The 27034-nt window shown below is 45.6% G+C and overlaps 1 protein-coding gene across 7 annotated transcripts in view; it reads left to right on the forward strand.

Annotated features, from left to right (window-relative positions):
• The window catches only part of COL27A1 (collagen type XXVII alpha 1 chain), a 108753-nt gene that overhangs the window by 28882 nt on the left and 52837 nt on the right, over positions 1 to 27034 (forward strand). For 3 of the 7 annotated variants that reach the window (XM_088146929.1, XM_088146931.1, XM_088146930.1), the window contains 8 exons: positions 1684 to 1737; positions 3583 to 3627; positions 7596 to 7649; positions 9356 to 9400; positions 18651 to 18704; positions 22301 to 22345; positions 24530 to 24583; positions 24983 to 25027. In XM_088146929.1, the coding sequence (XP_088003055.1) occupies positions 1684 to 1737; positions 3583 to 3627; positions 7596 to 7649; positions 9356 to 9400; positions 18651 to 18704; positions 22301 to 22345; positions 24530 to 24583; positions 24983 to 25027 (396 nt within the window). Of the gene's footprint in view, positions 1 to 1683; positions 1738 to 3582; positions 3628 to 7595; positions 7650 to 9355; positions 9401 to 18650; positions 18705 to 22300; positions 22346 to 24529; positions 24584 to 24982; positions 25028 to 27034 lie in introns of those variants that run through there. The other 4 variants (XM_088146933.1, XM_088146934.1, XM_088146935.1 and 1 more) reach the window with 4 other exon arrangements.

Below are 27034 nucleotides of genomic sequence, written 5' to 3' on the forward strand. Positions count from 1 at the left end.
AGGAGGCCTGGCCTTGGCTGAAAAGCCATGGGGGTAAATGGCCCCTTTCAAGCCTATGTAATTCCATGCTTCTAAGATTGGTGGCTAACTTCTCAAGAACTTGCTCTCCATTTCTCAAAAAAGTTAAACTTGTGCATAAAATCCCCTTTTGGGGAACTAGCAAGAACTTGGGAAGCCACTCAGCTAGGCTGTTGAAAATGAAGGTGGGTGGGATCCCTTGGGCTGTTGTGTTCAGACAGAGGCCAGTCAGCCATCTGTCAGGGAGGTTTTAACTGTAATTCTTGCATCGAGCAGGAAGTTCCATGGCTTCAGTCCAGTTCTAGGATTCTGTGCCTTCCAAACACACTTCCTTCCAAGAATTGAAGGACTTCTTCTGCCCCATGAAGCAAAGTCCAGGGAAGATCAAAAGAATCTCTCCCTTTTCCTTTGGGCAACGAAGAGGTTGCAAATGTTGGTCTCTTGGGGCACCCAGAGCCACCCACTCAGCTGAGTGGACTGGAGATTGTTTTATGTAGAGAAACTGCCCTGCAACAGATCTAAAGCTCTGGTTGAATTCTCTGAATCAGTGCAACTCTTTTGAATCATTCTTTGGCTTCAGTGTCATAGGGCTGTTGCCTCAAAAAGTGGGAAGACCAAAGGTAGCTTCTCACTGCTTTTAAAAAAAAATGACATAGCATTGGGAGGAGAGCCTTAGGTTTATCTTAGCTTCTTCTCTCTCCCTTAAATTTTCGGCTGGAAACGTTCAGCTGTCGTGGCTGAAACGACGAGGCTGTAATTTAATTTTCTCTGATGCTTGCCTCTCCCTTTTTGTTTGGATAAGTGTGATGTTTATAGGATTTTTCTTTTTTTTAAAGATGCTTAATAAACGATAGAGTTTATGGGGGGTTGTAGCTGAATTTGCTCAAAATGAACATTGCGGAGCACAAAGGCTGAGAATAAAACGCCCTTGCTGGATATAATTTCCTCCTTCTCTTCTAAGCAATGTGTCATTTTCCAAGCATAGCCCTTTCATAGGGCCAGCAGGATAGTCCCATGATCCCTTTGTCGCTACACAAGGTAATTCACAAAATGTGTCAGGTGAGTCTGGCATAGCCCCAAATGTCCTACTTTCGCAAATAAATGGGGGACTAGTAGAAGATCGCAATTTACCTAAATCGCCCCCAACTCAACCCCACCAGATAAAGACTCAACATTCCCTGTTTGTTGAACGGTTTGCACCAAACGGAAAACAGAGGGGTGGGGAGAAATAGCACGCTTTGTAAAAGGGCGTGGTGAGCTGGCTGGCATGCCTCTTTATGGCAAAGCTCCCACCTTCCATTCTAATGCTTCAGCATCACCCTTCCTTCCCTTCTGGCCTTCTCTCTGATTCGGTACACACACACCCTTTGTACGGAAAGCAAGGCCATCAATGGAAGCTGCGTTGTAGCAAAGCTCTGGGTTCAAATCGCGAGGAGTCTCGCTGTCAAATTCAGTGGGGGGAGAAGGGGGCCCGCAGTGGGAAACACAGGAGGCTCTGCTCTCTTAATGGGGTGGATGGAAAAACTGCCCGCTCTCAGTTGAAGTCTCAGGTCTTCACCAGCACGTCAGCCGTCCTGCCAAGACAGTTGGATTTATGAACTGGGCTTAATTCTTCCCATTCTCCCTCCTCCCCCCCCCCTTCTTTTGTCTTTTCATTTTGGACAGGGTGAACGAGGAGCCGACGGGAATCCAGGAGCCAAAGGTTATCCTGGCAGGCAGGTGCAGTAAATCTTTCGTTGTGCTGAACGCAGCACAGGGTGGGGGGAAAGGATGGTAGGTGACTTGGATCCTATCAGGAGGGGTTTGCAGGTGGAGCAGTTGCCCCCTCCTTTCTTCTCTGCATGGGGAAAGCTAGCATGTCAGGGAGATGGCCTTCCAACCCTGAGCATCTTCTTAAGATGCTGTTCTTCTGGGAACAGGCTGATAGGCATTTGATCAGGTGAGTTCCTGTCTCGCGCCAAATTCCTGAATCTTGGGCGTATGGCATCATCTTTCTGTCTTTTACAAGCTTTTAAATGTCTTTGGGACTTTGGTTAGTGCATTGTGGGCAAACGTGTCAATGTGAGAAGAAGGAACCATTTCTAGCAACTTCTCTCGAGTCAGGGCAGAGCCCGTTCGATGCATTTTTCTCAGCCTGAATGGAAAAAAGTTTGCGTGTGTGTGTCTGTCTATGAGTAAGCCTCCTTTCACGTGTGGGAGAGACAATGTCAAGTCAAGATTTGGTAAAAGACAGGCAGCCGTGGAAATCTGCCACAGATTTTTCTAAAAAAAAGGAAGGATCATTTCACAGCGGCCAAAACACTGAACGGATTCTTCTCGCCTGGAAAAGGAGGATGGTGAAATCCTGCCTTAGATTTAAAAGAAAGAACCAAGATTTTTTTAAAAATTTGTCATTCCCCTAAAGTTTTCACCCTTGTGGATTCTGCCAGAGGGAGATCCTTCAGGATCAACAGGCTGGGGAAGGTAAATCTATTCTCTGCCTGGCTGGGGAGTGCCCATCTCAGCTGCAGTGGGAATATACTCCAGTGCACCAGTTTGTCCATTGTGACATCCTCGCAGGGCGTTTCTCTTTGCCTTTTCTTTGACTTGGGGGTGGAATTGCCACTTGCCCAGGTGAGATGGGGCCTGGGATGAATTTATCTATTTCTTGGTTCTTTGCTTTTCCCCGCTGCTCAGGGCAAACCGTTACACCTTTCTCTAAAAACCAGACCCAGTGTGCAACGAAACGTGGTGAGCTCTCATTTATGAAAAACGCACGGGGGAAAAAATAGACAGTCTTTCTAGATCCGTCACTGTCTCTCCAGCAGAGGCTAGCCAGATGCTTCTGACATTCGCTCAGCCAGGGCTCGCGAGCAGAGAATCAGGTTGGACGTAAACCTTTGCAGCTCTTCCAAGTTGGGAGGAGAGCCAACTGGAAGCCCTGCGGGTGGACCCAACGCGGTAGTGTAGAAACGATGTCAGCATGGCAGCTCCATACCCAATAGCCCTACCCCCTGAGAAAGCGAGGCTTAGCTTGTGCCTTCCGGTTCTGGATCCAGGGGCTTCCATCCTCTGCCAAACAGGGAATGTCTCATCCAGCTTCCAGTTCAGCTCCCAATCAAGGCGACTGATAAATGTGTCAGGTGTTGGCCGGAGGTTTAATGGTGTGTCTGTCTGTGCAAGGAAGACAGCTGATGATTTCTAACCTGTTTGATCCGGGCAGTGGGGCTGCCCTTTTGGACTTCCCTACGCCTTCTCCTCCGGTCACAGGGCAGCTGTTTTGGACCGCAGTTGGAACCAACGCCTGGGTCTCTTTGAAAACACAAACAGATTTTTTGCAGCGTCATCTCCCTCCAACAATTAGCTGATTTGTATAAGGATGCCTATTTTCATTATTATTTCTCTCCCCCACCCCCTTTTTTTTTTTGAAATTCCTTTCTAGCTCTTCCTTGGCCTGCCTCCCAACTCACAGCAGTGTGCCCCCTTTCCCTGGGCCTTGCTCCTCTTTGCAAAGATGTCCCAAGTCTGACCATCTCCAAATTAATCTGCCTTTTCTCTGTTTCTCTCTTCCCTCTTGTGTTTTAGGGATTACCTGGACCTATAGGGGAACCTGGACCAAAAGGGAGCCGGGTAAGTCAGTGAGAATGTCTTTCCTTTGCCAGTTTGGGGCCAGCTTCTGCGTTTTGAGTTTGGAGCTGCAAGCCCTTGAGAACAGCTGCTCTGTGCGCTTCCTGTCTTTTAATGGCAATGCGGTGGAAGAGATCAGACCGGGGGGAAGAAAAGGGGAGGAGAGGGGCTTAGCTCGTTCTCTGTCCCCCGGTAAGCTCACCTCTTTCTCCAGACATCAGTCTGACTTTGGACAAACCAACTTGGGTCTCAGGGCTAGGATAAGCACAGAACATGTGGACTTCCCTGCTCGGTTTGTCCCCAAACGTCCCCAAACTGCTTGTTTTTACAAAAAATCAGCCTTTTTGGTGCGTATGCTTTTTTAAAAAAAAAAAAATCCATCAGGGGTATGAGAAGCTGCATTTTGATCTTAACCCAAGGAGCAAGTCCCCATCCCATGTGGAAGCAGAGAGGAACGCAATGCGGAGAGCAAAGCTGCAGAAGTAACACTCGCCCTGGATTTCTCTGTTTATGTTTCCAGCCTTTTGACCCTTCTCATTTTTTTTTAACCCTTCCAACAGCTCTCCTGACTATCTTTTGCATTCCTACAACCCTCTTGCCAAGTAGGGGAAGCTGAGCAAGAGTGACAGGCGGGTCAGTAGCACTAAGGATAGTCCACGCTCTGACGGTTGCTCCATCTGAAGGTGCCAAAGGAGGTTTTGTTCCACCCCCTTTTGCAATGCTTAAAATTGCTCCTCGGGCCTGGAATGAAGTACAGTTGGAACGGCTCTGCAAGTTGCTGTCAGGAGCCATTTACAAGTTCTGGGGAGATCCGTACAATCTTCATCTCAACAGAAACACTCTCCTCCTGAATTTGCCGGGCTGGTCTGTTTGTGGGCCAGGCATTGCTGAGTGCTGGGAAATATCAGGAATTGCTTTTGCAACTGAGCTCTTTCTCATTCTTCCCTTTGGGGCTTGGCCTGGAGTCTTCTCTGCACCAGGCAGGCCAAAGCGTGACGTCTTGGATTCTGGAGTCGGCCAATTTTGTGCCCTGCCGTGGGTGCTGTGACTGCTGGGCAAGCCGCTGCTGAAATTTGTCCTCCACTTTCACAAATGTCTTCTTCCCCCTTTGCAAGAGACTTGTTCCCCCCCCCCCTTCCATACAATCATAGAGTTGGAAAGGACTTTTTTGATAGGCTACATTAACAGAATCTTGCAAGTCTGAAAGTACAGATCTCCCACTGTCCCTATTTACTTCCTAAGCTTCTTCCTCTGTCTGTTACTCAGCTGGGGGCTCCTTCCCCTTTTATCAGATCGTTCCCTAGGCAGCATCTCTTCCCCTGTCTTCCAAGGTCATTTTCACATTCCACTACATGTAGTCCAACTTCCTGCTCAGTCCAGAATCTGTTACTGCATCTTTGACAGATGACCATCCAACCTCTCTTGGAGGATTTCCAGGAAAGGAGAACTGACTACTTCATGCAGGTGGTGGTTGTGGTCGTCGTCGTCGTCGTCCTCCTCCTCCTCCTCCTCCTCATTTCTGGTTGTACCTCTTTCCATTGCTCTGCAATCTCCCTACTTCCACTTCTAAAAGAACCAAATGCCTTGGTCATCTCAAATCATAGGGAGGAATCAGAAGTGCCCCCCCCCCCGGTCCCCAAGTGGGATAAAAATCAGTGGCAGAATGAAGCAAAAAGTTACGGAAACTCAGATTAACAATTCTTCCCCATTGAGACAGTAGGAAGGACTCTACATAAGAGGTCTTCACTTTTTTTTTTTTAAAGAAGATACGTGAACTTCCTTTGGTGAGGATTTCTGGACACTTGGTGTAACAACTAAAATGGATTTAGTTAGTGAGTTTATTCATTTATTCATTTATGGATTTATTCTCTTCAGTTCAATGACAGTCTTCACAAATCGGATGTCTGACAGAAGTCTGTGTCGCAAGGTTTGATGGCTGTGACCTGCCTGACACGTGCAGCTGTGACCTGCCTGACACGTGCAGCTGTGACCTGCCTGACACGTGCAGCTGACACGCACCTTTGCTGGTGTGAAATGTCTTTCTGTTTGATTTACAACGAAGCAATTTCCCCCGCCATAGGTGAACATTCAAATATATGTTCTCCTTTTCCTACCTGCCTTGTCCTGAACTGTACAGGCATTCAACCCATTCTTACATGGCTCAGAATTGGAGGTACCTAAATATCTAAAAATCGGGTGTACCAGGATTAACACATCGGACAGCCACTAAGTAGCTGTGCCCAGTTTTGGGGATGGGTATAAATCACAGTGACAGTTGCCACTCTGTTTACATACCGAGGACCACCTTGCCATGAAAAAGCTGCAACGCTTGGAGATTTCGCTCAGATTTCCTTCACCAGCCTGGGTGCTGAAACTTCCTCCCTCCCGAGATTCCTTCTTCTTCGTTCCCTCCTTCTCTCTCTATTTTCTTCCTCTTTTTTTTGCCCAAAGAAGTCAAACTGCTGCATCATTACCTCGTCCTGCTCCTCTTCCTTCTCTCCATCTTCAGTCATAAATCACGGCAATGCTCCAGGCCAGTAAATCCGCCTCCTCTCTCTGGTCATGTGCTCTATTCCTTTATTGCCAGGAAACTTGTGAGTAATAAACAAAAAAAGTTAACCTGGCATCAGTTTTCATTTAGTGCATGGAAAAAAGGGGGTGGGGGTGGGGGGGCAGGTACAAGTGGGTCAGCTTGGCAATATTTTGCAGCAACGAGCTGAAGCTGTGACAGATACTGTCCCCTCTTGGTAGCCCTTTGGGAAACCCTAAGTCTCAAAGAGTTGCATTTCCATTCCATAGGGAATGGAAGAAATGGTTATTACTTTAAGAAAGTCACCAGGTTCCTTACAGCATATTCTCAGAGGGGAAGGGGCAAAACCTGTCATTGTTCAATATTGGTAGAAAGTGAATTTTGCACACTTTTTTTTTTTTTTAATGTTCTTGCTTCTTCTAACTTTGGGGGTGAGGGTAAAGAAGATTGGAGGTGAATAAGAGGGTGGTATGGGGAATGGTGACATTTGCAGAAGTACCCCACTCCTTCAATATATTAAAATATATATAAAGCCAGGAGGATCTGTTTGCACAACATGGGTAACCAGGTCTGTTAAAGACTTAGGGGCTGCATTCATACTACCTGCTAACTTGATTAGTATTAATTATTAATTATTAGTATTCATTATTATGCTTTGTATGAAGTGCTAACCCAGCCTTAGTTTACAGTTCCACATATGGAATAAATCTAGAACATGGATTAATTCAGTACTGGGTTAAATGTGGTTATCAGAATGCAGCCAGGAATGTCCGATGAGAGTTGATAAGGAAATGTGGAAGTGATGGAAACAAGAAGAGGCTAATTGGCTGCTATTATTATTATTATTATTATTATTATTATTATTATTATTCAAATTAGTTACATTGATTTCAAACCCTTCTCCTGCCAACATCAAATAGCACTCGGCAACAAAGGAAACTGCATTGGAGGAACAAACACTCACTCACTCACACACTCATAGATGCTTAACCTGTAGAGCCAAGCCAGACTGATTGATTGATCAGAGACTGATTCTAGACTCTCAAGCTAGAGTCCTTCTTGGTTCCTTGGATCTTCCATAGCTGCTGAGGTTATGATGCCAATGCTATTACTGGTAGGAAAGGTTGTTTTTTTTTTAAACCTGGACCAAGCTCCACGATGTTCCTGCTGCCCCCCGAGCCAGGTGAGGACCCCATCTGTCTGTCTGTCTGTCTGTCTGCTGGTGCCTCCTCCGTGCAAAGCACATGATCCCTGGTGTGAGGGTATGTGCCCTTGGACTACATCGTGGAAAATATCACCATGCAGTCCATGGGCATATACACTTGCCCCAAGGTTTCTTTCGTCACGGTCGCCTAGACCCAGCGCTGGACGATGACCTGCTCTGACCTCCCCTTCCGCGGAGACAAAATGCTCTTTGTTTTTCTTTCCCTGCTTCCCACAGGGGTACATTGGCCCACCAGGATTGCTGGGGATGCCAGGGGCTGATGGGGAAAGGGTGAGTATTGGCAAGTCTTGCTTTAATGTTGTGGGATTGTGGAGCTGGGCATTGCAAAGAGCAGCGTGGCTTGGCTGTGAAACTCACTTCTCCTTCCCCATCTTTGCATTCTTCTGGTCTTGCTGTAGAGGTGGGCAACCCAACTCTATGTACATCTTCATTCATTGGATCAGCGCCTTGCATTTCACTCAGAGGCTCAAACTAGAGAAAGCTGTGCTCCCTCTTCTAATCTTAGCCCCACAAAACAACCCTGAGAGGTATAGGCTGGGGGGAGAGAGAAAGCAATGGGCCTCAAGCCATCTTGTGAGCTTCCAGGGCAGAATATGACTCTCTGGTTTTGGTGCAGCATGGCCTTACCTTTATATCATGCTGGTGTTTATTGTGGTTGACACCTGAACTACCTGTGGTCTCTTGAATGTGATCCATTGAGGACTGCCAGTGGTGGGTGGGGATGAAGCAAGCTGTGGGTGGGGTCCTAAGTGTCCAACTTCCTTCCTTCCTTCCTTCCTTCCTTCCTTCCTTCCTTCCTTCCTTCCTTCCTTCCCTCCCTTTTCTCTCTCTTCTTCTTCCTCCTCCTCCTCCTCCTCCTCCTCCTCCTCCTCCTCCAGCTGTGTTGCCAGCTGGAAACACAGATCTTAACATGTTCATTTTCAGGGAGCTTTTGAACTTGAGACTGAGAACAGCCTATGCCTGTAGGATTGCAACTGGCCGACCCCTCCTGTTTTCCCCCTTATAAAGCCAGTGTGGAAGAATAAATGATTTCGCCTCATTTCTGTTGGCTTTCCATATTTTCTAATCTGTTAACAATGAGGTCAGGGCTAAACCATCAGCAGCCAGAGGGTCAAACTGGAGCCAGAAAAATCTACCATTAGCCAACTAGAACAGGAAACTGATTGAGTTCTTCCTGTACATTTGGGAGCTTTGATAAAGAGAGTGCCACTTAGGTTAGAGCTAAATCTGTGTTTATACTTCCTTCCTTCCCCTAAGAGATTTCAGAGCAGGGTACACATCCCAGGCCCTTGTGTGTCTGAAAAAGTTCCTGCCCCTTTCCCACCCCCCAGACACTCCCTTGGGACAGGAGAACTAGCCCCAGGCTCATCATTATCCAGGATACTTCATGGCCAAGCAAGATTGGACTTTGGATCTCTGTAGGCTTCACTAGAGAGCTCTCTCCATGGCCTCAACTCCACACTGCTAAGCCAACTCCTCTACTCTGTGCTGTTGGCAGGTCCTAGACCTCTTGCAAGAAGACACAGCCTGCGATTGTCTGTGTATATATTACAAGAGGAATGTGCTAATGCTCGGGAGATGCTAATTTAAGGCTTGTGTGTAACCAAATCAGAAATATAAACAGAGGTTCTCCAGCGAGCCCTGTTGGCTTCAGTCTCCCCTTGGTTCCAGATCAGTAGCTTAATTATTCCTCCAGCTAAGCGCTGTCTCCAATTCCTGGATTTGGTTGGGGTCAAGCCTTGAGGGTGTGTGTGTGTGGCTCTTCCTGAGGCTCAAGAAGGAAAAGATTTAAGGGCTGAACCGAACTCTTTCCCATTTTCCCTTGTTCTCACATGCTGACATTCTGGCCCACCACCCTCCTGAGTTATTCCACATTTTAATTTCCCCTTTCTGTTTAGTTTCAGATTTCTCCTTTTTGGCTGTCCAACCTTTCTCCCGTTTTTAATTTTTTTCTCTTTTTTCTCTTTGTTTTGTAGGGAATCCCCGGAGTTCCTGGGAAGAAGGGCAAGATGGGTAGGCCGGTAAAGTTTTTCCTTGTCTATTACGCAGACTTTGTTCAAAATTAAACAGGAGAGGGGTGGTGGTGGTGGTGGTGGTGGGGTCACTGGAAGTGGGATCTTGAGAACTTGATTGTGCCTCTCTCTTATGATTGATGGTTGATGTGCCATCAGGTTATTGTTGACTCTTAGTGACCACACAGATATGTTTTCTCCAGGATGATCTGACCCTAACCTGGTCCTTCAGGTCTTCCAATGGTGCACTCATCCCCACTGTAACTGAGTCTGTCCACCTTGACGGTGGTCATCCATTTCTCTTTCCTTCCACCTTACCCACCATCAGAGCCTTCTCCAGAGAGCTAGGTCTTTGCTTAACATTTCTGAAGTAGGATAATTTGAGCCTGGTCATTGATGCCTGAAATGAAAACTCTGGGTGGAGTTGTTCAATGACCCATCGGTTTGTTTTTGTGGACGTCTGTGGCATTCTCAGGAGTCTTCTCCAACACCAAAGTTCAAAAGCATCTGTAGTCTTCCTATCTTGCTTCTTCACAGTCTAACTTGTACCTCTCTCTAGTGTATCCGATATATGATACCATTACCCCATCTAGTGGGACTTGGGGCTTGCTCCCCAAATATTAAACACAGCAAGCGCTTGGTTTAACAGATGAATTGGGGGAAGGACCGTCCGTTAGACCTGAATGTGCATTAAACAGAAAATAGGATTTTATGCAGGTGAATGCAACGTTAGCATAAAATGGCGAATGGATTTTGTCCACCGTGGCTGAAATCCACTCAACTCAGCTCCTGGTGTACGAGACAGTACAACCCTGTGCAATGCTGGGTGTTTTATTGTTATTTTTTTTTTAATCTTTCCCACAATGAGTGAGCACTGCCAACACACTTCATGTTTTATCAGTTGAAAAGTTCTTGAGGTTGGAGGCAGGAATCTGGTTACAACTCCCAGAGTTGGTAATTACTGGTTACATCACAGACTTTGAGTTCATAACTGTTAAAAGAGAGAGAGAGAGAGAGAGAGAGAAAAGGAGGTTTGTGATCCAAAAATGAGCTAAACAAAGCAACGGTTGTTAAGTATAGAGGTCTGGTTAGGGATTTTGATGCAACTTTACATATATTGTACCAGAGCTCCCAATGTTTTCCAGCTGTTTCAGTCTCACAATCTTCCATTCCAAAACCTCTATTTTCCCCCTCTTTTTATTATAGCACTGACTTTGATTTTTTTTTTTTTAATGGAATCACCCCCCTTCCAAAAGAGAAGGGTGAGATTCCCTTTTGCAAATATTCCTCGCTCAAGCTGGGATTTTCTGTACAAACCAACCAAACCCAAACCTTCCATTTCTAAATCATTTATGTTACAGTGTAAAAAAAACCAAAAAAAAAAACAGACCCAAAACCCTAACATGCAATTAAAGATAACCCATTACAAATATTTTAGAGGGATTTTGAGTAGGCTTAATCTTAGCGTGCATTTGCTAATGGGTATAATTACAGGAGAAAGCCTGTAGTGGAAAATGGGCTTGGAGGGGTGGGCGGAAGCCCACGTTCTCCCAGATTGGCCACAGCAGCCCGATTTACTCCAGACGGATTGGCCAGCGATTGTGCCATTCTGAGGGCTGGTTTTCCCTCTATGGAAGGTGTCAGTGGAATGAAAAGAAAAAAAGAAAAAAATTAGGGGAGAAATGGATGTTTAGTGTGGCAAGCTGGTGGTTGCCCCTGCAATGCTTTTACTTTAATTTTCAGTTTGCTACGGCGATGAGTCTCTTGGCCATTCGTAGCTCTGAAAAAGCGGGTTGCTTATATTACAACTGGGTGTCCTCGCATTAGGATTACGGTCATTAGAGGGGAGTTGAGGAGCCTTCCTTCATAAGTGGTTGGGCCTCCAGATTAAGCCCAGGCTTGCCTCTTTAAAGGAATTGAGAATCAGTTTGTAGGAGTCTTCCTCCTTGAGAAATCGTGAGAATTTTCCATCTGTTAGAGCAGAAAGTTCTGTGTTCTTCCAGCCCCCTTTCGTATTCCCCCAGAGCCTCCCCCACATTCCATTCTTTAGCAAAGAGGTGTGTTAAACTCTTGCACGTTTTAGGGCACTTTTGTGCCCCAGAGCTGAGAAACTTGGCTGACAATATGGCTTTGCTTGTTCTGGTGATATCAGCTAGATCCTCTGCACTCTTGGAGGCTAAATTGGGGGGGGGGGGGAGCAACTCTGTTTTAAAACATCAGTATTCTTATTGCTGTAGCAAATTTTAATAATATAGTTTAAGGGAGGAAAGGAAGGACAAAGATATATTAGCAATATGTGCAAGAAATGTGGAAGGAGGCAGGGGGTCCAAGTTTTAAGTAGTGGAAAATTCGGCTCTTGGGACTTGAAACTTTTTGACTCCCGTGATTTGGTCATGTCCTGTTGTGGCTCCCTTTTGGTTTCCAGTTACAACATCGGTTCGTATAGTCTTGAGGAAAAGAAGGTAGTAGTCAGAGTTAAATGCAGTGTTGAATTGTACTCCCAAAGATGGAATTGGACAGTTGATGAAGGACTTGTCAACCTTATCAAGCCTGGTTAATAATCCCAAGGGAGGGGTTTGGTAACCTGGATATCAGATCTACCTTGAGAAAAGCCCACAGGCACAGCTCCAACAGTGTTCTAGAGACTGACTTACCTGTATCTCTTGATCAGCGTTTGGTCCGTGTGCCAGATCTTTTGAAATGCTTCTGAGCAAGCCTGTCTCTAGAAAAGGAACAATGGGGGGCTCTCAAAGCAGATGTTTCTACATCCCGGCCGTCGATTGCTTGCAAAGCCTCCTTCCATGAAGCAGTGGATATATATATATATTTCATTTGCTCCGTTGTGTAGGCCTCCTGGAATGATGTAAGAATGTTAAAAAAAGGAGGGGATTAAAATAGATGCGCTGGATGTGAGTCAGACCTTGAAACCCTTCCAGATCAGCTCAGCAGGGGCGGGAAAGGAACATGATGAATCGGTGTTGGCAATGGCCTTTTGACAATTCCACTCCTCATCCATGCTGCTCTTTTTCAATGCATCCAAGGCGCAAAGCTGCACGGGGAAGTAGTGATTGGAAGGTAGTAGCAACTGGGGTAGTGTGTCAACAGGAAGGAGGTCTGTCTCACCCTTCTATAAGCTGTGGGAAATTCTGGGTAATGTTGACCCATTCCAGAGAGAGAATTAAGATGCTTAGGGTGTGAAATAAATCTTTTACAAAAGAGCACACTGTTGAGGGACCTGGGAGAGCCCCCCCCCCCATGCACATAAGACATCGTTCAATCCTTGACCCAGTTGATTGAGCTCCACAGCTTTGTCACAGAACACGCTTGGTTGCATGCCACATTGAGCTGAAATCTCTCTGATTTCCCTCAAGGGTTTGTCTCCCAGCAAAACCAGCTTCTCCTTTTCTCCTTCATGCTCAACGTGCTTTAGAATATCTATCGATGGTGTCTATGAACAGACATCATTGCCACATGACGGTGGAATAATGCCATTGCTGTCACTTCTATTCTTCTTCTAAGTCTCTCCCTTACATTCCAACCTCCCTAGCAACCCAGATGTGCCTGTTTGAAAAAGCCACATGCGGGACAACCTTCCCTTGGGGTAGAAGAGAAAGGTGGGAAGCCACGGAGGCGGCCGATCAAGGCAGGGAGATTGTACAATAGAAAACAGGATATTTACATACTTTTCAGCCATCTCATAACCAAAGGGAAGATAAGAACTTCAGTTTTCATAAGAGTTCTATTTTTTTGGCGGGGGGGGGGGAGAGCTAAACTGCACCTCCAAACAAATTAAATGTGAAACTTCTAAAGATGCAGATAATTAATATATATATTTTAGGCACTTACTTCTTCCAAGGTCCCCCCTGTTTTCAAGATAGCTATGTGGGTTGGGGTGTGTGTGAAAGGGAACTGGCTGTGCCCTGGGGGTGGAAACCCCAACAATTTTGGGGTTTTCCCCATCTTGATGACATACCAGCTAATTAATTTAGGGTCTTTCTTAAGCATTAGAGAGTGCCACAGTAAGGAATAAATGTCTTGGGGAAAGAGCTTTGATATTCTTTGTGGGCAAAAGCATTTAGCAGTCATCTTGTTTATATATCCTAGGGGCAGAGCTGATGAAAAGTAGTCCGTTGGGTGCCTAAAATATTGGAAAGGTCCAAAGAGGGCTATTTTTCCCATCTGCCTTTTTAATTTCAGCATCCTTGGAGTTTGGCAACTGGAAATGGAGAATCCAAAATCCTGGCTTCACTGTTAGATTGTACTGTACATAGTTGGGTGGAAATGAGAACTTTAGTGGAAGAACGTTTGTTTTATGTTCAGGGATCCCTTGGTTCTCCAAAAGTCATTTATCTTTCTGCAATCTGTAGTTTGGAAGATAAGATATGTTTTGCCCAGGTTCCATGTGAATTTTTCAGAGCTTCCCAGTTGGCAATGGTTGGAGGCAAAAAAGCTGTTAGACGACTTGAGATCAAAAATGTTGACTGCAGTTCCTTAGCCGCACTGCTGTACATTTGTCAATTTTTGGACAAACCCAACCGATCCAAGTAGGTGTCTAATCCAGGGAAAGGGAACATGTAGTTCTCAGTGAGATTTGGACCACAACTCTCATCAACCCAGCCTGAAAGGATGCTGGGAGGTGTAGTCAGTCAACAAGGAAGAGGGGGCATCGCCTGCTCCATAACACCTGAATCAGGACTTGTCCCATCAAGTGACTATTTCCTACCCCTTTTTGAATTTTGAAGATCTAATCTTTTGAGAAGGCATTCCCAAGGCAACATGGTCAGGTTTCAGATCCAGAGGTCTGTCTCTCAATTAAAGGGCTGGGTGAATGGATCTTGCACTTGTTGGCTATTCTGCTCAGCGTTTGTGCAGAGTGTTTGTAGCATCCCAAACTCCAGCTGGCTGTGGACCTCTGTTCAGACTGCCCCTTTTTAATTTGGCAAGGCAGAAAGAGACGTTTATTCACAGCACAGGATTTCCAAGATCTCAGCAGCCAAAATAAGCTTTAGGGGTGGTTGCTAGATTTATTTCTCCTCTCTCTCCCTCTGTCCCCTTCACTGACTTGACACCCCTTTCTACAATTTTTCTTTTCTTTTCTTATGTATATGTGTATGTATGCTTAAAGATTTAATTTGCAAATCCTGCACCCATTGGGAACATCCCCCAGGCACTGATTCACCTGTCTGGAGCCAATTTTGCTGAGCTTTTCTCAAACAAGGCCTTAAGAATGAGCATCAACAGTCGAGCCAAGAGGAAAGTGAAAACCTATTTTTTGAGAGAGAGCCAAAAGGCTGGAAAAGTCCTTTCCACAATTGTTGGAGATATTTGCCAGATAGCCTCTTTTACTCTAGCAAAGAAAAAAATGCTATAAGTAGGTCTCAATTGCTCCCACTCTGCCTGAGCATCGTTTTACTGAAGATCCTAAACCATTTTGTTACTATTCACTTGGCCTTTCTGTTTTGGAGGCATGTTGCCCACACTGCAAATGTGGCCATTTTTGTTTCCTCCAAGCCTGATGAAAAACAGTATTTTCTCAAGGTTGGTGAGAGTACAGCTTCCATACTTAGAGAAGGTGTATTCCTGATTATCAAATGCCCACAAGCAGCAAGGAGAAAAATAAAGTAATTGGTGCAAGATGTCTCACTTTAGTTCTGTGATCTACCATTCTTGGAGGATAGAGCTGGAAAATTGTTTATCTTGAGCAGAAAATCAGAATTATGAAGTGGGATGGACCCTTTGAGGTCATTTAATCTATTCCCCATCCAATGCTGGACTACTGCAACTGATCCATGACTGATAGCTGCCATTTGGCCTCTGTTTACATATTTCCATAAAGGACAGGCCACCATCTCCTGATGGTCCATATCTGATCATCCATGATCAGCTCCTTGAGCCTCCTCTACAAGATAGAAACTACAGTTCCAGGTCAGACTCTGGACGTCCCTGCACATTTCTTGTTCCTTTTTTGATAGTGTGGCCGATACAATATGAAGTTTCCCTGACTTGGGAAAGACACGGCTTGCTACTTGCTGTCTTATTCAACAGTGCCCTGTTGAGGAGCTGCATAGCTTTCCTCTTTGCAGCAAAATGCAGAATCCTGCAGAAGCTGAACCTTATAAAGCAAGCATTTAGTTTCTTCCTGCTAGTACAAGCAGTGCACCACGGGAGGAGAACAAACATTGCTGAAATGTTTGGAATGTTAGCCTCAGTGGTCACAACTGTTGTGAGGCCAGCTGTTGGCTGAATCGGTAAACAAAGGACAGATTTGTGAGAGGAGATGGACTGGTGCTGCAAGGTAAACAGAAGGTTCTTTGAGGTGGCTTGTAGCAGGATACTTCTGACCTGGAAACCTGGATAAATTAGTTCACATTTGCCCATCTAAGTCACTGTCACCATTCCCAACTGCAAGCTTCTAATGTGATTCCCATCATCTCTTTGTTTCTTTTAACTGGAGGACATAATTAGGAACTTAAGATCTTCTTGCATGCAGAACATATATTGCATCTTCAAAAATGTCCTCTCCACAACACCTTGCTTCTTCCTTTTTTTTACTCTTCTCTGTTCACTCCCCAAGAATGCTTCCTACAATTTTCCTCTCCTTTCACTGCCTTCCTTTGGGGCCTTTTTAAGACTCGGAGAAGCTCTGAGGTGAGTCAGGTCTTCCTTTGATTTCCTGTTTTGGGGTCTTCTCATTGTGTCTTGAGTCAATGTCATGTTTTCCTCCATTTCTCTTTCTCCATACATCCCCATAAATGGGAGGGCAACATATTTGAAAGGGTTCATGGAAATTCATTTGAACTGATCAGTTGAACTCCCTTAGATGAAAAAATATACATTTTATGCATTGTTTCAAATTCTTTACCATATGTTGGATGGGTTCCTTCCAGTGCCTCTGCTTTTCTTCTAAAAAGGGCTTTTCTTTAAAAGGTGAAAGAGGCAGATTTCATACAGTCACAGTGTAATCCTACCCTAAGAGTCTGGTTCCTGAGATATCTTCATGCACACCTTCTTCTCTGTCTTGTATATTAATTTCAATGCATGTGAAAATGGTGTGGAATCAAAGCCAAATACTTTCTCTCTCGCAGATTTGGAACAATGTAGTTTAAATGGACTGATACATTGGGTGAGGTGAGCCAGACAAAAAATAAATAAACGCTCTTGATTAAATCCAACAGTGTAATATTGTGTTACATTATGTTCCAAGTCAAACAGATCACAACTCTTCGTTCAATGCCAATGAATGCTAGATAATTTTAAACAATTCTTGATGATCATCAATAGAACTTTTTAAAACCCAGTTCCCATTTGGGAGTCCCCAGATTTTGGTCTACGATACTCATTGCGTTCAGGGATGACAGGAGATGTAGGAGGGCAATGAGGCAATGAGTACATAATTGGAGGATGGCTCATTCAAGGTGGTAGACCTCCCAAGGATCTCATGCAATTGTTAGGAAGGTGATGTTAATGTGAATTCTCAACATTAGATCTTCTGCAGAGCAGCTGAAGGAAAGAGGGAGATATCATTATTTTGATAGTCAAAAGCCATCTTCAGCTGAGGAAATGATGAAATGCGGCTTAGCTGGCAACCAGAGGCAAAACCATGTTAGAAGTAAGGGCAGTCTTCATTAGGGGTGTGCAGAACATTTTGAATTTAAATGTTTTGAGCTCAGAATGCTGAGCTTAAAATAGGCTGTTCTGACCATTCCAGAAGTATTTTGAGCTTGGAATGGCCTCAATTAGAGCTGAACTAGTTAAGGGCACGGGATGAAGGACCTGTGACCTTCCAAAAGCTACTGGAGGACTGTTCCCAATTGTCTCTCTAGCTTTAAAAGTGTTGCATTTCAGTGGCTCCTGTACTGTTGTAGATTTCCTGCCTTTGCCCTAATCTAAAAAGTGTCTAAACCATGCCAGGGAAAAATCACTTTGATGAGATAGTTAACCAAATGACTCATAATACAAGTCGGTAGATTTTTGCTGGGAGCTCCAGCTGATTGCATCTAGCTGGAATGTTTAATTGGCTTTGGGACTGGAGCTAAAACCCCAGTGAAGCTGGGATTCTATTTGAATTTTTAGAAAGCAAACTGGATTCCACTGATCGTATCTCGCTGCCTCTGTGGACAGCACGTGTTATTCCCGTCTCTAAGAAAGGTGACAGAATCCATTCTGGTGGCTTGGTGACCTAACAGCTTGATTGACACCGCTGATAATATGATATGCCATGTATCTGTGACAAAGACTGCTTTTTGGTAAACGATGCCGACTTCAAGAAACAGGCCAGACGTAAATCTTTCTTTCCCTTGGACAATAGATAATGCATTCACACTTGCCTGCCTGATTAAAGAAAAGATACTTGCCTGCACTCATCTGAATGTGGCCTTTGATTCTGTAGAAATTTGATAAACTCTGGGCAAAACGTCAAAACGCTAATCTTTGCTGCTGATCATCCTCTGAGTTGGCAACCTGTCTGTCAAAATTCTTTCGGAAGCTTGGAGCTGCTTTTCACTAAAATCTCTGCAAAAAGTGTAGGTGGCTCCTGGTCTTTTGCCTGCTTGTGTATAGAAGAAGAAGTCCATGGGTCATGTCTACGATGGCCACCTTTCTCCTTTCCTTCTTCCAGTTAGCTTCTGTGGATGTGTAGGTAGGGAGGTTCAGGCTGAGCAGGAAAGGGCTGTGGGAACCACGTGGATCCCTATAGGGCAGTGTTGTCCAAACTTGGCCACTTTAAGATGAATGGACTTCAACTCCCAGAATTCGCCAGCCAGCCATGCTGGCTGGAGAATTCTGGGAGTTGAAGTCCACTCATCTTAAAGTGGCCAAGTTTGGACAACACTGCTATAGGGCAACGTTGAGTACATGAGTAGAATTATGTACAAGGGATGTGCAATGGGGTTTCTAATTGTATACATGGAGATACTTTGCTTGCATATAACTCCATGTTTCATGATTCTCATGAGTGAATTGCTATGGTATGATTATGGTCCCAGCCTCACCTCACTGAACTATCTCTTTCTCAAGAAAAATCTTTGCTGTGGTTTGATTTACAGTTTAGGGTGTGACTTGCCTGGGAAGGTGGATTAGCAAATGATGTTCATTGAAAATGGGTCTTCATTCATTCAGGTTCTTTTCCCTTTTGGGATGGGCAAAAGGGCCAGAACTTTTAATGCACTGCATTGACCTCCCGAAACATCTTCTGTTCTTGTCCTGCACTGCAACAGAAAAATAATGGAAATGTTTTTTCCTCCTTTCCTCCACCCCTCAGGGTTTTCCGGGCGATTTGGGGGAATGTGGACCACCAGGTATAGATGGCGACCCGGTAAGTTGGTAGAACATTTTCTTGTAGGTTTTGGATTGGCCTCCTGCAAAGAGCCATGGGTTTCTACTGTGGTTTGATGTTCCCTCTTGAAATGAAGCCCATCTTTTTTGTAACACGTCTGTAACCTTGAGTAGTGAGTGGGAAGGGTTGGTAAGATCCCACCTCCTTTCTCCTCTTCTGTTTCATTGCAGCCCTACTGAGGGTCATATTTGCTGGGGGGAGTAATGACCTGTTGCTTATAGTACTTATGTCAACTTCCCCAACACAAAGCAGATGCATTCTCTTCATGTCTAGGATGTAGCAATCAAACACCAATGCTCTGTTTTGGGGGAGGTTTTGTTTTGGAAGGAAGTCTGGAGGGGTAGGACCATCATATATTTTGGATTTGCCTTGCACACTACATCCAATCTCCAGAATGGTTAGTGCAAGGATCTGCAGACAGTATTCCTTGTTCTGTTGTTTTTCCTCCCCCTTTTTATTTATGCCCTGATAGCTTTCACTGCTCTCAGTAAAGTCATAGCTTCCCTGTATAAGTGTGATTTGAAGCTCAAAAATTCCATTTACTGTCCAAGAGATAAGCTTTCCCATTTGGCTAAGGGTTTCCTGCATTTCAGCCCATCAGTTTGTTTTTATGGGTTTTATTAAACATAAAACATTCCGAGCTCAAGTTTCCCTAATGTATGGATGGAGAAGGTGTCTGAGCTGCATTTCTTAGCAGGCCTAGCTGATATTCTCAATTATTATGGATGCTTGGAGTTCAGCCACATCTGGAGGCCCCAGGTTTCCAATTCCTGCCCAGATGTATGTAGATATTAATGCAAATATCACTGCACACTTTCTCTTTTAGCACACATTTCTTCAATATCATTCTTGGCTATGTCAATTCCCCTTCTGCAGACTTTAAAAAAATGCATGTCCCCCCAGGCTACATTCTCTTTCATTTCACCAGTCCACATTCAAAAACATGCATTCTTTTTCAGATGCATCTTTTATAAAGGACTGCTTTTTTTTTAAAAAAAAAAGGATTTTGACTAGAGAGGAATGGACTATATTGGATGCCATCCCAATGGACTGACTTTGTTCCTTGTCCGTTAAAATAACGCTTTTCTCTGGTCAGCAGAGGTTTGAACAGAAGGCAGAAGATCAAAAGATGGTGTCCAAGGCTTGGTTGGACTGGAGAGAGCTAAATTGAGTGGTCGCCTTCTCTTTGGGGATGTGACGATGCAGAAGTAGCCTCTGTTTTGCCACCCAGATGTTTCCAGCTGTTGAGCTTAGAAACCAGAAGGTGTTGATCCCAGAATTGTTACACTGGGGCAGGATAAAAATTCTGCTGATAAATAATAAATAATATGGACAAATGGCAAATCTGATTGACACGTGCTTTGGAATCAGATCAGTTCTGCTGAAGGGTTGCCAGAAGCCTTCACGTGATCTGATTGAGATAACATGTCAGGGAATATCAATAGATGGATTTTTATCCCCAACCTACATGGATTTTTTTCCACCCACCTGCCACAGAGTGAGTCATCCGATTGTGCAGGCATCATGCCTGGATCAATTCATAGGAGGCAAAATGCTGTCCTGATTTCAAAGATAGACTCTTCCATGGGAGGTCATCTTAAGAAAGCCAAGAGCATTTGGAATTTCTGTTCGTTCCCCCAATTTCATCGCCTCCAAGAATCAGACTCCCCCCTTAAATTTCCCCTGAAACATCTTGGGCTCATTTAAAAAAAGATTAATCCAACACAGAGCTTGAGGTCACTTTTGGGAAGCTCCGTTTGAGGAGACAGGAGCATCCCGTCTGCTGTAAGGCTGAGGCTTCAGCAGAAAGGACTTTTCCCTTGACATGGCTTTGTTTTGTTTCTCCATGGCCCTCAGTGTGCAGAATAAAAACAGAAGGTCCCAGCTTGTTTGAAAAGGAGACGCTTGGCAGGGGCCAGGAGGAGTCACTGACGGAGCAAATTCCAGGAGAGGAACATGGATGGAATGGAGTCTTGCATTTGCAAGGGGAGGCGGGCTCGAAATAGCTGCCCCATACAGAGCTAACGCACAGCCAGCCCTGCCGAGTGGGATACCCACTTTGGGGTCACAGCCCTCTTCTGCTGATCTGGCCAGTTTGTGGACAAGGCACCCCATTGCCATGGGTAGTTCTTTTCCCAAGACATTCAGAGGCAGGACGTTTCACTTAAACCCCACTGTCCCGTCTTTCTCACGCCGTGTCCAAGTAATTCCCCCACCCCTTGGGTCCACTGAGGTCAATAGTCAAGTAAAAACTGGAAGTGGTGGGGACAAGAAAGAAGCAAGATACTTGTTAGGAATTGATTTGCATGGATCCCCCCCCACCCCCAATAAGGCATTATTCTGATTCCACACACGTACACGCGCACACCTTTTTTAAAGAGATATTTTCAGAAGATTCCCTAAACCCAGTTTGCACCTCCTTGCTGTTCACCCCTTTCTCTAATGTATGGAGCTTTTTATATCTGTTTCCCCCCCCCCCCCCAAACACATAAGCTCCTGAAGTCATGTTCATGTGCTCAGTTTCCTAGAGTCATGGATGCCAATTTCTCCAGATGAAAGCTGTTCTGTTTTGTGTAACTAACCCTAATATACATTTACGTGCTCTGTGTGTGTGTGTGTGTGTGTGTGTGTGTGTAGATAAGCATATTTCTTCCTCCTCCCCCTCCCCCTCCCCCTCCTCTTCCCATTCCAAATCTGGCATCATTTGTTGGTCTGAGTTGGGTGAAATTATTTGGTTTCAAGTTCTAGCTGGGAAACAAATGGCTGGCTGGCGTGTTTTTTCAGCCCCAATTCCAGAGTCTCTAAAATGGGTGCAGGAACAGTTACTTTGTAGGGTTGTGTTGGAGATTCATATATTGGATGTAAGGAGAGGAATGATACTGCTTTCTTCTCTCTCTCTTTTTTTCCCCCATTCCCTTTGATCTTCCCTTCCCTTCCCTTCCCTTCCCTTCCCTTCCCTTCCCTTCCCTTCCCTTCCCTTCCCTTCCCCTTTCTATGCCTCTCTTTCCTTACTTCCTTCCCCCCTCTTCCTTCCTCCTTTCCATTCATTCCTTCTTTTTCCTTTCCTTTCTGTCTCTCCTTTCTGTCTCTCCTTTCTGTCTCTCCTTCCTTCCTTCCTTCCTTCCTTCCTTCCTTCCTTCCTTCCTTCCTTCCTTCCTTCCTTCCTTCCTTCCTTCCTTCCTTCCTTCCTTCCTCCCACCCTCCCCTCCCCTCCCCTCCCCTCCCTCCCCTCCTCCCTTCCTCCCTCCCCTCCCCTCCCCTCCCCTCCGTTCCTCCCTTTCCCCCCTTCCTGGCATATGGAATTCCTCCTTTGCTCCTGCCCCTTCCTGGGGGGGGGGGGGAACCCACTTTCAGCCTTTCCGCTTAGCTGACAGGGCAAGAACCAGCCCGCTGGGGTTTGCCAGGCGCCCCCGCTGCTGCTCTTCTGCTTGCTGAAAGTGCTCGTGCTGGATGGCTCCGAGCGGACGGGGGTGGCGGGGTTCTTCCCACCCTCCCCCTGGTGCTGGCCACGCCAAGGCTTTCTTCCCAAGACTTGCAAACAGGCCATAACTGTGTTGATCTTTCTTTCCGTTTAGGGAGACCTGGGAGCCCTCGGTCCCCCTGGAGTCCCCGGCCTCCTTGTAAGTACAGAAAGGCAGACAATCCTTTTATCCCGCTTCCAAGAGGAAGCCTTTAGCTCTTTCCAAGGAACAATGAAGCTACTATGCATTTATTTAGCTGCTGGGGTTGGGGAGGGGGTGGCAGGACAATAAGGCAAAGCCACCACTCAGCCTGTCCTGAATCAAAGGTTGCCAATGGCAGGTGCTCCGTTCCTGTAAACGGAGATGAGACTATACCACATTTGACCGAAGACTTCTCGGTATCTGAGCTGGCCCTGTTTGACTGTAGTTGGGGGGGTTCCTAGAACAAATTCCCTTTTAGGGGCTGAAAATCCTTTGCCTCCAAAAATCGGGGCTCACACTTAGTCGTAGCCCTCGTGTGAAGCCTTCCTGTGTGCAGGGATTTAAGGTTTCATTTTTTACACTCGATGAGTTGAAAAAGCATCCTGTTGTGTGGTCTGGTGTTGTGTAAACAATGCCGCATTTTGGAGGGGAGAGGGGGGCGGCTCTCCCGAAGCTGATCTCTTTGGCGGAAAGTGGGGACGAAAATCCAGGAGAGAAGAAATTCCACACTGCCGGCGCTTTCGGATAAAGGATCTGAGGAAAGAACTCTAAGGAATCGGAGGAGGAGTGGTTTCCATGCCCAAAGTGGCAGATACAGCCGTACGGCTGTATTTTAATTGAAAATCTCATAATCTACAACCTCCATCTGCCCCGAAGACTTCTTTGCCCACTTGTAGATTCAGAACTTACTCTTGACCAGCCTGCAATGGTAGATCCAGGCTGTAGGCAATCTTTCCGAGAGTTTAATATGAACTAAGTGGGATTTAAGGGAGACACGTGACCTACGTGGATCAGGGCCTGCCCATTTTCCCCCACTCCACCCAGAAGTGGTTCTGCCTGGCCATATGTGCCCATATATTAAAAAACAGCTTCTGAGTAGCAGAAGGATGGGTCCTTTTCTGCCAGAGCCCCAAGAATCATTTCTCATCAAAACAGGCAAAGGGGTTGGGTTTCAACTCCCATAATCCCCAGCCAGAACGGCCAGCAGGTTAAGGAAAGCTGTTCTATGCTCTTTTTCCTTGTTGCATGTTATGTTATGAACTTGGTTCTCCTGTTCCAACACTCCGATCTAGATCTCCCCATTCTAGTTCCCTCCTGATGTGTTGGATTCTAGCTTCCAGAATTACTATTGGCTGTGCTAGTGGGGGATTTGGGGAGATGAAGCTCCCCATATCTGGAGAACACCAAGAAGAAGGGCTGTACATTTTCTTCACAACACACCCGGTTTCTAGCATTTTTCCTAATCTAAAAGCCACAAGGATTGTATGCTTCTCTGTTGCTGCAAAGTCTTCTGGCCCCCAAGTCATCTGGGTTGTCATCTTCTGCCCCTCTTGAAGCACTGTGCTCCCTTTTCTGAGCTCAGCTATATCACTCTTCCCAAAATGAAACTGTCTGAACTTATGTCCATGCCTATTTGCATCCAACAGCCATGGGTAATCTGAACATCTCCAGGGTGTGCCCCATCTCTTCCTGAAAAATATTTAGACATTCATTGCAATACCCCACCGGATGAGTCCCCCATTTCCTCTTGAATCTGAGTATCCCACTGCCTGTGGCTCGAGTTATATCTTTCCATGTGGGCATTGAGTATTGTTTGATCAGACCACATGCTGTAACCTGAACCAGCTAGTTCTATTCTGGCTAATTTATTCTGGCCAGCTTCGTGAAGCGGACTCTTTCTTGCAAGGAGGCCTCTGTGAAGTTGCATGAAGAAAGGATCTGTTCTTTGGAAGGTTGCAACTCAATGTACACAGAGCACCTCCACCCACGTGACCTCCCCGTGCAAGAGTATCCTGTTTATACGTCCCAAGCTGGAGGCAATCTGAAGACTCAGCGTTAACTTGCTCCAGTCTGTGTCCATGTGAGGGTGTGAGGGTGAGAGCATGGGTGGAAAAAGCAAGAAAGAGATTGCTTCAGTATTAAGCCTGTTGAACTCTGGGAACCTTGCCACACTGTTCATACAATGTAGGTCCACAGAGGGGCCATTGCTTTTCAGTGTGAAATAACCAAGGTTTGTTCTTGGGCATTTCCACTACAAAAAAGACCTCCCTTAGAAAAACTGGAAGAAGTTGCACCTGAAGGCACCAGAAGATGCAGAATTTTCTGTTTGTATTTCAACCTAAATCTCCTCTCTCTCACCAGGGTGATATAGGTGTCCTTGGAGAAATGGGCTTCCCAGGACCCAAAGGACTAAAGGTGAGTAGAAGGAGTTCTCTTTCCCAGCTGACTCCAGATCTGCTCTGTAGGAGTAGACATTACACAGGGTAACTTCAGAAAACTCAGCAGTCTGAACCACAAAAACAATGGGAGCAATAACGTGAAGAGGAATAGCAAGGAAAACCCAGTGCTACTTTCAGCCAGGATGAGCCCATTCAGTCCCAAGGCCACATTTTCAAAGTCCAGCTTACCAGCTTTAATTTGGGTTGTGTCCCTGGCCAGTTGGTTGGATCTGAATTTCCCCCATGATTAGGTGAAGCCCGAGCAACATTTCTGCTTGGATTCTGTTATAGGTTTGCTTGCCTTTCCTCTCCAGAGAAGAGCTGCTGGTAACTGGAGGGAAGGTGATATGAGATTCCTCCTCTTTTTTTTAATCAGGGGTTGATGGGAAATCCTGGAGAACATGGACTGAAAGGTGATAAGGTGATCTGAATATTCCCTTATTGTTTGTTGTGATTTCTTTGCATGCAAAAGCTTGTTGCCGCCATATACTCCTGTTGTGTTCTTCTCTTCTCTTCTCTTCTCTTCTCTTCTCTTCTCTTCTCTTCTCTTCTCTTCTCTTCTCTTCTCTTCTCTTCTCTTCTCTTCTCTTCTCTTCTCTTCTCTTCTCTTCTCTTCTCTTCCCTTCCCTTCCCTTCCCTTCCCTTCCCTTCCCTTCCCTTCCCTTCCCTTCCCTTCCCTTCCCTTCCCTTCCCTTCTCTTCTCTTCTCTTCTCTTCTCTTCTCTTCTCTTCTCTTCTCTTCTCTTCTCTTCTCTTCTCTCCCCTTCCCCTTCCCCTTCCCTTCCCCTTCCCCTTCCCCTTCCCCTTCCCCTTCCCCTTCCCCTTCCCCTTCCCCTAATTGTCCCCACTTTCTTTCCAGAGCTACAGCATGGATCTGCAAGTTTTCCACAACTAATACCCTCTCAGCTGTTCAGTAGCTGTTGGTGGCAAAAGAAAAAAAAGAAAAGAAAAGAAAAAAGAAAAGAAAAGAAAAAAAAGGACAGAAGTTTGGGGATTAACCTGGGGTTTACCTCTACAGCTAAGATACACTTGGTTAAGTGGCTTCTGTGGTTGTGGCTGATGGGAGCTAAAGTGCAAACCATGTGGTGGCCACCGGGGTGTAAACCTCTGGGCTAGAGCAAGCGCAGGAGTCTCAGGATACACGGAAGTTGGAGGATCTTTTGGAATCCCCCTTGCTCTTGGCTTCCAACCCAGTTGGGCTGGAACAACTGGGGTTGGAATTTCTTCCTCCTCCTGCAGGGAGTCAGCCCTGGTGGCATCTGAAGCCCCCAATCCTGCTTCAGATGGAGAAAGGCATGGCAATCCAGGTCCTGCTCTGTTGCCAGGGGCTCAGCCCATCCTGAAATATTAACTCAAATCAGATGAAAAGGCTTTTTGCTGGACTGTAACTTATTCCATCTGCTGCTTCTTGCTGACTTGCAAAAGCTGGAGGAGGAGGACGAGGACGAGGACGAGGAGGAGGAGGAGGAGGAGGAGGAATGCTGTTGAGGGCATCCCACTTCCTGCTTGGCCACAGTGCCTGTCTCTCTCCTCCCCTTGGAGCACACCCGAGCTTTCCTTTGGTGATGAACTCTGGAGATGTGACATCTTTAGGCATTTTTCCTAGAGCATGATGTCTGTTCATGTCGGTGGGCCTTATGCAGGAGATTGATGTTTGTGTATGAGTTAGTTGAAGGGAAGGGGAAGATAATGTTTTCAGTGTAATACCACTCTTGGAAGGAATAATGATAATAATACCAACAACAAGGATGATGATGCTGTATGATATTTTAAACCATGATTTGATGAATATCCATACTGACTGAGTGCATCACACTAATCCATAAATTATCAGTTACAACTCATGGCTGTAGGGGTTGTATTAAGAACCTAACCCCTTGTCAACTGTGCTTTATGGTTTAACATGTAGTGGAAACCCGACCTTTAGAATCATTTTACCAACCATGGTCAAAGCAAACCATGGCTTTGAAGTCAATTGGGAGGGCAGGCGGTCTTTGGTTGAGTCAACCCTTGAGGTGGCCTTGGAAAGAGGTGTAAGACCTCAGTCCTGCTTCCATTAGTTGGGGTGCTTCAAAAGGATATTAAACGTCGCAACTCCTTTGCACGCCAGGTTTGGGGTGGCCTAGAAGTTCTGATAAATCCTGCCCACATTGCAGCTATTTCCTTTCACGGTGGGTATTTTTGAGAAGATATAACTTCGCATGTCCATTCTTTCCAGCTAGTCACTCCTCCACACCAACTTCCACCATCATATATATTTCTTAGTTGTCCAATAATCTAAATTCACTAGGCAGCACATCTGATCCAACAACTATCCTGTTCATGTTCTATTCCTTTTTGGTTTTTTTTTCTTTTGCCACCAATCCTGCCAGTGAAACAGCCTGAAAAAGACCCATTTCCTTTGTACCCTAAAATCCCTCTTGAGCCCT

This window comes from Python bivittatus, unplaced genomic scaffold, assembly GCF_059951505.1.
Source record: "Python bivittatus isolate LINGU-HERP-01145 unplaced genomic scaffold, Pbiv_v1 ctg000160_np1212, whole genome shotgun sequence".
In the NCBI taxonomy this organism is placed as follows: Eukaryota; Metazoa; Chordata; class Lepidosauria; order Squamata; family Pythonidae; genus Python; species Python bivittatus.